Source organism: Prosopis cineraria, unplaced genomic scaffold, assembly GCF_029017545.1.
Source record: "Prosopis cineraria cultivar Desert tree isolate PC_DT_omini unplaced genomic scaffold, ASM2901754v1 PC2, whole genome shotgun sequence".
Taxonomy (NCBI): Eukaryota; Viridiplantae; Streptophyta; class Magnoliopsida; order Fabales; family Fabaceae; genus Prosopis; species Prosopis cineraria.
Genome location: NW_026555333.1, coordinates 44,235,856 through 44,246,092, shown reverse-complemented (window position 1 = coordinate 44,246,092; position 10,237 = coordinate 44,235,856). Strand labels below are relative to the sequence as shown.

General features: G+C 34.4%; 1 protein-coding gene across 1 annotated transcript; it reads left to right on the top strand.

Annotated features, from left to right (window-relative positions):
* The first annotated feature begins 3,884 nt into the window (after positions 1-3,884).
* On the top strand, positions 3,885-4,439 carry LOC129302800 (uncharacterized mitochondrial protein AtMg00860-like). The gene has a single exon (XM_054941678.1). It carries the CDS (start codon positions 3,885-3,887, stop codon positions 4,437-4,439), a length of 555 nt encoding a protein of 184 aa, XP_054797653.1.
* Positions 4,440-10,237: the final 5,798 nt, after the last annotated feature.

The window sequence follows — 10,237 nt, the reverse complement described above, 5'->3', positions numbered from 1 at the left end:
TATATTTTTCATAAACTCTATTTAGGCTCTGAAATTTCATTGTGGAAGAAGTTATTTGAAGATTCATCAAATAATCAAATATTTTGAAATTTCATTTTGATAATCAACTTTGTTTTGTAATCAACTTTACTCAATTAAAATCCAAACACACCTTTACTACATGTATATCCTAATAAATTAGTATGAGGAGATAATTATGGTTGAATTTTATTGTTTTAATATTTTTCTGCAAAGTTAATATATATTTTGAGCTTTTTAATTTTTACTATAATCCATGATTTCATTATTTTCTTGCAAATTCATAATTTGAATTTTCTCTTGAAATTTAGCTAGAGGTCTAGAGTTGGGAAATGTGGGTTGTGCCAATATGGGCTTAAGTCCTTAAGCTCATTTTTCAAAAACTCCCCATTTTATGAAGCCCAACCCTTATTTTTAAAACTCAGAGTAGGGCTCGTAAGCCCATTTTAAAAAATATATAATAAAATAAAATTTATCATTATAACAATATATATTAATTGAAATATTTTAAATTTAAAAAAAAATCAGACAAATCAAGATCTTCATCATCTAGGTCATGAACCTCAAACAGCAAACAAAAGCATAAATCACATATTCAAAATAAAAAATAAAATCTTAGATCAAGGACAAAAAACATAAGAACATAAACCCATATATTTTTTTTTGAACCACAGGAATCACAAACAAAATCAAAAATAGTAGAGCTAGAATTTGAGCAGGTCAAGCTTGTTTGGGCTAGGTTTATTCATATCAGGTTTAAACTATCATATATTTTTTAAAAAAATCATATAGTTTAACTCAGTCCTAACTTTGTTCAAGTGGATTCAAGTTAACTTGTTAGTTTTGGCCTGAATAACAGGCTCTATATACATATAGAGCTAGTAATTTTAACAATCAAGCTTATTTAGATTTGATTTAAAGTATCTACCATTTTTAAAGAAACTTTATATATATATATATATATATTTAAGCCCAGCCTTAATTTTTTTTGGGCAAGTTCGAGCTTGACATAAATTATCAACTTTGAGAAATAGAATTAGAGAACAATATGCCAATGAGGAATGAGAGTTAGAAATAAAACTAGAACACTATCAACCAAAAAAAAACTAGGACATTCAAAGAATCAAAAACCTAAAATAGTGAGTAGAGGTTGAATGATCGAAGTCAACACCATAATAGCATGATCAAGAGAGAGGTAGATGAAAAATAGGTAGAGGTGAGATTGAGATCCATACTCCAGAGCCACAATAACTGAGTAAGATTGAGATTGAGCAAGAGCGAGGTCATGTGGAGATTGAGATGGATCATATAGGTGAGATTGAGAGGCTAGTCATTAATTGATTGAGAGGCGAGGTTGTTGTCACGACACAAGAGATGATAACCTAGAGCCAAGACAGTGTTCGGGTAGAAAATGGATCCACAGAATTAGAAGAAGTAAAGGGAGATATGGACCAAGGACATGAGGCCCAAAGGAGTATACCAAGACTTAAGAAAAGTAAGCGTATCCGCAGGCCCACATGGAAGCTTCGCTTGCTGAACGATGAGGATGAGCAATAAAGAGAATTAGCAGCAGAGAAAGGACAAGTTGGTTATGATGGACGTCTCTCCCTAATATTTTCTCTCTTTGTTATTCTTTCTTTATGTTATTCTCTCTTTCTGCATTTAATTCCTGCAATTCTATTATTTGTCGTATTGTCTGATCTTATTTCCATTACCTTAGTTGATGATATATGAATATACTAGGCTACTGATATTCATACTTGCCTCTATTTCTGTTGAATTCATGATTTCTATTAGAATATAATTGTGAATGTGACATATTTAGTGCTTTCATTAAGAGACACTATGGCTGACTTTAAAGGATTTATGGAGGAGATGTCAAAGCGATTTGCTAAGATCAAAAGGTACCTGAAAACTTTGGCAAAGGCTATTGAGGGAGTTAATCGATGACTCGTAACTCTAGAGATGCAGCAAGAGTCTTCGTCTCACATTCTGGTGTTAAACACACCTGAAACTCTTTGAGAGCTTGCAAGTAAGACGCCAATGATTCAACCGATAAACTAGTATCTCTATATGCCCTCTAAACAGCTAAAGGTTGATTTCCCAAAGTTTGATGGAACTTAACCTCTGGAATGGTTGTTTCTTACAGAGCAATATTTTAAGTTTTATGAGACCACAGAGGAGCAAAAATTAATAATGGCCGGAATATATATGGAAGGAATGGCTACGCCCTGGTTTCAAATGATGCAAAAGGTGAATTAGATTTCTACTTGGAATACTTTGGCTCAAGCAGTGGAAGCTCATTTTGGCTCGACCCAGTATGAGAGTGCTAGAGTACAGCTGTTTAAGCTTACCCAACAAGGGTCCTATGATGAGTATGCTAAGAGCTTTATGGCATTAGCTAATCAGTTTGAAGAAATGACTGAAGGATCACTTATAGATTATTTCATTGGGGGTTTTGAAAATAGAGATATGATGAGATGTAGTGGCATAAACACCCAAGTCTCTACTCAAAGCAATCACGCTCGGGCGATTATATACTGAATGAGAAAATTTATCGACTATAACCTTGAGATTGCAAACCACTTACTCCCCATCTCCAACAATCAACACTACCAAGGCTGTAATGTTATTGCCGATAAATACAAGGGGGAATGCTTCTAGTAGCAAAACAGCCTTGTTGCTATTACTTCCAACACCTAATCGACCCCCAATACATCAAATTCTGCCGACAGAAATGCATATTAGAAGAGAGAAGGGTCTTTGCTATTTTTGTGATGAAAAATTTACCCCCACTTACAAGTTTGCTAAGCGTCAACTGATGCTACTTATTGAAGAAGATGAGGTAGAAGAAAATGGTGAGACAATGAACGATGAGCTTGAGATAAGAAATGCTTCTTTGCACCATTTATCCCTATATGCTTATCGAGGATTAGTGGGAATAATGACTATCCATTTTAAGGGAACTAAACATGGGACGGACGTTCAAATTTTATTAGATGGAGAAAGCTCTGATAACTTTATATACCTACGGATAATGCAACACCTAGCTCTACAATAGAACTATTTCCAGTTTTTACACGTGTTAGTGGGAAATGGGCAAGTAATAACCCGTCAAGGTTATATAGCTGAACTACCCATACAAATTGATGAACACATGTTGCAATTCTTGACATTTTTCTTGCCAGTAGCTGGAGTGGACATCGTCATTGGCGCACTATGGTTGGAAACTTTAAGACTATATATAGCCAACTATAGTTCATCCACGATTCGATTTATGGATAAGGGACAGTTTGTGACCCTCAAGGGTTTTCAAGCCTCACCTGTTCATTAGGCCCAATTAAGTAATATGACTCAAATAATAAAAATAGACTCAGTTGCAGAAATGTTTTTAATTCGATAAATGGACCTAGATGAAAAGAAGATTAGACCTGCGCTAGAATTACCTAATGGGTTACTAATAGACTAGGCAAAGATACTAAGAATATGCAGGGGTTTTCTTGATGATTTGATGTGTATGCCCTTTATCTAATGACAAACCTTGAGGTATCGAGAAAATGGTGCGTGAATTGTTAGAGGAGGGCCTAATTCAACCAAGCTGTAGCCCATAATCAGCTTCAGTTATCTTCGTCAAGAAAAAAGATGGAACCTGGCATTTTTATATAGATTACAGAACTTTAAATGCTATAATGATCAAGGATTCTTTTCCTATGCCTACAGTTGATAAATTATTAGATGAATTATGGGGTTTAGTATATTATTCAAAGCTAGATTTATGAGCAGGATACCATCAAATATTGATGAAACCTTCAGATAGGGAGAAGACAGCCTGTCGAACACATCAAGGACTATATGAATGGTTAGTAATGCCATTTGGCCTCACGAATGCACCAGTGACTTTTCAATCTCTAATGAATTATGTTTTCCAACCATTCTTGTACAAGTTCATGCTTATCTTCTTTGATGATATACTCATATATAGCTCATCTTGGGTTGAACATCTAAAGCATGTTGAAGATGTATTGCGAGTTTTGGATCAGCATAAATTATATGTGAAATTATCTAAGTGCTCATTTGGCCAATTGAAAATTGATTACTTGGGTCATATAGTATCAAGTGCTGGGGTTGAAGTTGACCAAACCAAGGTCATGAAAATACAGAACTGGCCAATACCCCTAAATGTTAAGCAACTTAGGGGATTTCTCGGCCTCACTGGGTATTATAGAAGATTTATCAAGAAGTATGCTCAAATTGTAGCACCACTTACTAAACTACTTCAGAAGGATGTCTTTCAATGGGGAGAGGATGCACAAGTTGCATTTAAGACGTTGAAACAAGCTTTAACTCAAGCTCCCGTCTTGGCATTACCTAACTTCACTCAACCATTTATATTGGAAACGGATGCGTCAGTATGGGCATAGGAGCAGTCTTGAGTCAGGAAGGACATCCCATTGCTTTTTAATTCTAAGAAGTTATCTAGCAGAATGCAAGCACAATCTGTATACAATAGAGAATTGTTGCCATCATGGAAGCTGTAGTAAAGTTCAGGCACTATCTGATAGGACATCCATTTGTCATTAGAACAGACCATGCTAGTCTAAGGCATTTATTATATCAACGAGTTCATACCCCTGAGCAAGAGGCTTGCTGACCAAAATTGATGGGATATCGGTTCACCGTGGAATATAAACTAGGAAATTTAATCAAGCTGTGGATACTTTGTCATGAGTTACTTTATTTGCATTTTCTTAACTCCATAACACTTTTATAAATGAGGTACATGCACGAGTACAAGGGTCCACTGAGATCCAGATATTGAAAGAGAAGTTGAAATAAAATACCAATGCAATCTAAAATTTTGTCCTTAAAAAGATGACGTCTATTAGAAAAATAGATTAGTTATACCAACCTCTGATGTTGAACTCATTCAGAAAATTTTAGGTGAATTTCACGCTTCTGTGTAAGGAGGACATGCAGGGTACTTCAAAACCTTTAAGAGGATTGCTGCCATTTTTTACTGGCCCAAGATGCATTCGGATGTGAGGAAATTTGTGTTGCAATGCTTAACATGTCAACAAGTAAAAACCACTCAATTGCATCCAGCAAGTTTGTTAAATCCGTTGCCCATTCCTAAACGAATATGGGAAGATAATTCTATAGATTTTGTGACTGCATTACCTACAAGGAAAGGATATTCTGTCATTTTTGTGGTAATAGATCGCCTCATTAAGCATGCCCATTTTATTCCACTGAAGGCCGACTACTGAAGTAAAGCTATGGCACACACTTTTTAGCAAAATGTAGTAAAATTACATGAAATTCTAAGGACGATTATTTTTGATAGAGACAAGGCTTTTACTAGCTCTTTTTAGCATCATCTGGCTCGTCTACAGGGTACTCAGTTGCAAATGAGTTTGGCCTATCACCCACAAATGGATGGACAATTAGATACTGTCAAAAAAGTTTAGAGATGTACCTTCGATGCTTCGTGTCTGAACATCCTCGAAAGTGGCTGGATTTCCTTCCATGGGCAGAGTTCTGGTACAATACCTCACATCACTTATCTATATGAACGTCTCCCTTCTAAGTAGTATATGGGAGAGAACCTCCACTAGTGCTTAAGTATTAATCAATAGAAGACAAGTCGGTTGACCTTCATGCACAGTTGCAGTAAAGGGATGAGCTCATGGATACTCTTAAGTAGAATATGGCATGAGCTCAAGCTCATTTCAAGTCATTTGCTGATCAGAAGAGTACAGATGTCAACTTTAACGTTGGGGAGTGGGTGTGTTAGTCTAGTTACAGCCCTATAGATAGCATTCCGTTTAGCTACAGAAATATCAAAAGCTAAGCAAGCATTATTTTGGTCCTTTTGAGATCATAGCTAAGGTAGGCAGTGTGGCATATAAGCTTACTCTTCCTAATGGGGCTAGAAACCATCCTGTCTTTCATGTAACCTTGTTGAAGAAATATGAAGGAGAACATCACAATCCTTCAATGCCAATGCCCATGTTAATTGTGCCTGAAGGCCCCATTATTCAGCAGGTGGATGTTGATGATGTTTGTTGGGTACAGCTTAAAGATCAGTGAGTTTTACATGTGCTGATACATTGGGAAGGGGCAGTACAACCTACCTGGGAAAGATATGTTGATATACTAATGTCATATCCTTCTTTTGACCTTGAGGGCAAGCTTAAACTAAAAGGGGTAGGTGATGTCATGACCCGAGAGATGATAACCTAAAGCCAAGACAGTGTTTGGGAAGAAAATGGATCCTCAGAATTAGAAGAAGTAAAGGGAGATATGGACCAAGGACATGAGGCCCAAAGGAGTACACCATAACTCAAGAGAAGTAAGCATATCCACAGGCCCATATGGAAGCTTCACTTGCTGAACGATGAGGAGGAGGAATAAAGAGAATTAGCAGTAGAGAAAGGACAAGTTGGTTATGATGGACGTGTCTCCTTGATATTCTCTCTTTTTGCATTTAATTCCTGCAATTCTGTTATTTGTCATATTGTCTGATCTTATTTCCATTACCTTAGTTAATGATATATGAATATACTGGGCTACTAATATTCATACTTGCCTCTATTTCTATTGAATTTGTGACTTCTGTTAGAATATAATTGTGAACGTGACAGTTGTGAAAGGAGATAAAGATAGAGGAGAGGCCAAGAATCAAAGATTGAGAGGAAGAGCATCATGACTGAGTAGCGGCTATCGTGACTAGAGAGGGAGAGCACTGTGAGTTCATAACCAAGCAACCCACAGCGTGATAGTGAGCAAAATGAGGAGTGATAACCCATGTCATGAGTAAAGGAGAGGCTAAGAGGGAGAGTAGTGAGGAAAGGCCGAGAGGGAGAGGGAGACAGAGACAGAGAGCAATGAGCATAGTCAAGTAAAAGGAGGGAGACCTTAGGGCTTTTTTCCTTCTCAGGTGCTAAAATGGTGAGTTTTGAAGGGAAAGAGAAAAAAAAAAAGAGGGAACAGGCTTGGAGGGTTATTCGAGCCAAAATTCTTTTTTTAATGACCAAGCTTGAAGCTTAGTTTTTCAAAAAAATGACAAATTTCTCAAGCCAAAACTCTTATACAAACAGATGTAAACAAGAGGCCTAAATCCCAGCTTTACAATGGGCTTCCATTCTAGCCAACCATGTTATAATTTTCACTTAGATGACTCCAAATTTGAGTCATCAACAACCAAGTTTTTTTAAAAAAGAAAGAGAAATAAAAAGGGCAAAGAATGCACAGCTAGAGAGCACTTAGGATTTAGGATTAGGCTTATGTTTTTTAACTAAAATATAATAAGGAGACATTACAAGAATTCATAATTAATTTATTTAATGAAAAATATAATTTAGTTACAATTATTTTATACTTTTAAACCGAAGTGGGTAATGATTTGACAAGAAACAGTGCACTAGCACACTTGGAGGAAAATGTCATGCGGCGGCTCAAGTAAAGTCTCTAAGTTCACATTACTCTTCATGATTTGTCGGTGATTATCGTTGACTGCAAAAGTCTATATGTAGTCTTGGTACGTCTAATATACTCTCCATCCTAATTTATAATTTTTTTAAATTACATATATTAATAAAGTTTATTAATTAAAATTTATTATCTTAATTTTTTTATAAAAGAGATGAAAGGAATTTTAATGATAGTCTTGATACTCCTCCCTTCCGTTTCATTATATTTATTTTTAAGATTGTTGCACACAAATTAAAAAATACAATAAATAATTTAAAAATACAACATACTTTTAATGCCTCTAAAATATTATTATAATAACAAATAATAAATTACACTTGCATGCCTACGTCATTGTTTGAATAGTGTTAATATCTGATTTCAATTTCCATGATTTTTTAAAACATACCGTCAGCATTTTTATTTTACTTGTGGCAATTAATATTAATTTAAGACAAAATTGTAGATGACGAGATTTTTCATTGATTGCAACTTATTTTCTTTAATTTTTTTGTTTTGTTTTCCAAGGCATCTTTCAGCATGTAATTATGAGACTAATTCCTTAAAAAATTTAAGTATTATTTAAGCTGTTGTTCTCTCCCAAATGGTGCTTTCCACATATACCTCCAGGAATTTTAATTTAATACAATTTAATCTTTATAATTTTGATTAGGTTGAAATTCAATCTTTATAAAATTTAATTCAATGCAACTCAATCCCAATAATTTTAGCAATTTATCAATCCTTAAATTTCAAGAAATACATTTAGTTATTATAATTTTATTTTTTAAAATACAGTGGCTAGCTAATGTTTTAGATGATTGATACTATAAGTACTAAGTTGTATTGAGTTAGAATGTAGAGGCTGAATTTTGATTGAGTTAAATAGGGATAAAATGATTAATTTTCTCTTAATTTAATTATCATACTGCATCAAATTCATTTATCAGGAAGAATGAGGAAGGTATTGAAAACTTTTATTGAACTGAATAACATTAACCCTCATTATTTCACTCTTTAAATATCTTTTTTCTAAATCTGTTGGATGAATAGTATTTTTAAAAATTTATATTGGAAGAAAATTAAAGTTTAAACTATATCTAATTTATTTAATAATTGGTATTCGTAATTCTATAAAAAATGTTTTTATAAAAGGAAAAGAAGGCAGTTTACTCTACAATAGTAATATTATAAAATATTTATATTTACAAATATTTATTTTAATCAACAATAAGTGAGAAAAAGAGCGCAGTTTTTCCCATGATACTACTAGGATACAGCTAACTACACAAAATTTCCAAGAAACAGTACGTAAGAGGTTTAATTTTTTATCATTAATTTTTAAAACCAAGCTTATTCAATCCTTCATGTTTATGGTTTTGGATCTTATGAGTAATTTAAGTTTTAACATTCAACAAGTATTTCATATGACATGATATTGTTCGATTTAATCGAATCGCTATCAAAGATTTTATGATATATGTTATTCAAAAAGTATTAAATCTCAAATTTTTTAAAAGGAGGTATGTGATTGAGGAGTGTTTTGATAATGACAACTGTTTTTGGAAGGAAATATATCCTTGCTAAGTTTTAAATATTCATAAAATGTAATAATTGAGACACTCTTTGATTGAATAAGTGAATTTAGGCCGGTCACTGAGTCTAAATTCTTGGTCAATATCTAATAAAGTGATTCTGTGTTCTTTTTTGTCTCTCAAAAATTGACCCTTGCTCCCCCAATCGTCGTCTGTAAATTGTCTGGGTCCTCACATGAGCAAACATCAATCAAATGTGTCGATGTCTCGCAAATGCCGAAAAATTTTATGGCTCTGCTGCTATAAAAGGGGCATACCTACATCTTCATGATATCTAGCGTCTTGTGAGGATAGCTGTATAGCTTTATATATATATATATATATATGGCTGTGGAGAAGGAGGAGAGAGTGGATGAGATGAACGAAATGATAGTGCAATACATGCAGCATCTGGGAGTTTCTGATGCAGCCAAGAATGAGTTCTCCGCCAAAGCCAACGCCATCAAAGCAATGGCTGGTTACGAGTCCGTGTGGTTTCAGAGGATGACCACCAAACTTCAAAACACTCTCTCCCAACTAACAACGCAATCAAAGCCTCTTCAGATCGATCTCAACCTGCCTGTCGTTGTAAGCAATCCAAACGTACGCTTCTTGTTCCTTTAATTTCTGCTCTTTAGTTACGCACTTCTAACCTCATGATCTGTACTGTTTGATGCTTATTAGGAAGCAAGTGATGGCGCCATTGTAGATGATCAGCCCCTCAACGTCGGCGAATCTGTGTTGATGATTCGTGTTCTCAACTCATTATCTCCATGATTGTTCGATGATGATGCACTTGTGTGGGATAAAATAAAATGTCGCGTGTTGTCGATCCCTATTTGTATTTCAGTTATGTAGATTCAAATAAATTGCTTTCTTTAGCATCATAAGATGCTCAAAGGGAGATAAGCTTGTTCGGAATATATCTTTAATTTCATCAACAGTGAAGGAAATTAAATGCAGCCAAACTTTGCAAATATGTTTAAAACTGTTCTAAAACTTTTTTTCCATGGAAGATGATGCAATGGATAACTTGAACTACATCAAATTTATAGCCTGATATTATGACTTTAAAGAATAATGGAGCCTTGTGAATAAATGAAATGGAAAAAGAAAATATCAGAATAGTGATGTTCAAAAATCAATTATAATATATTGGGTGAAAGTAATAA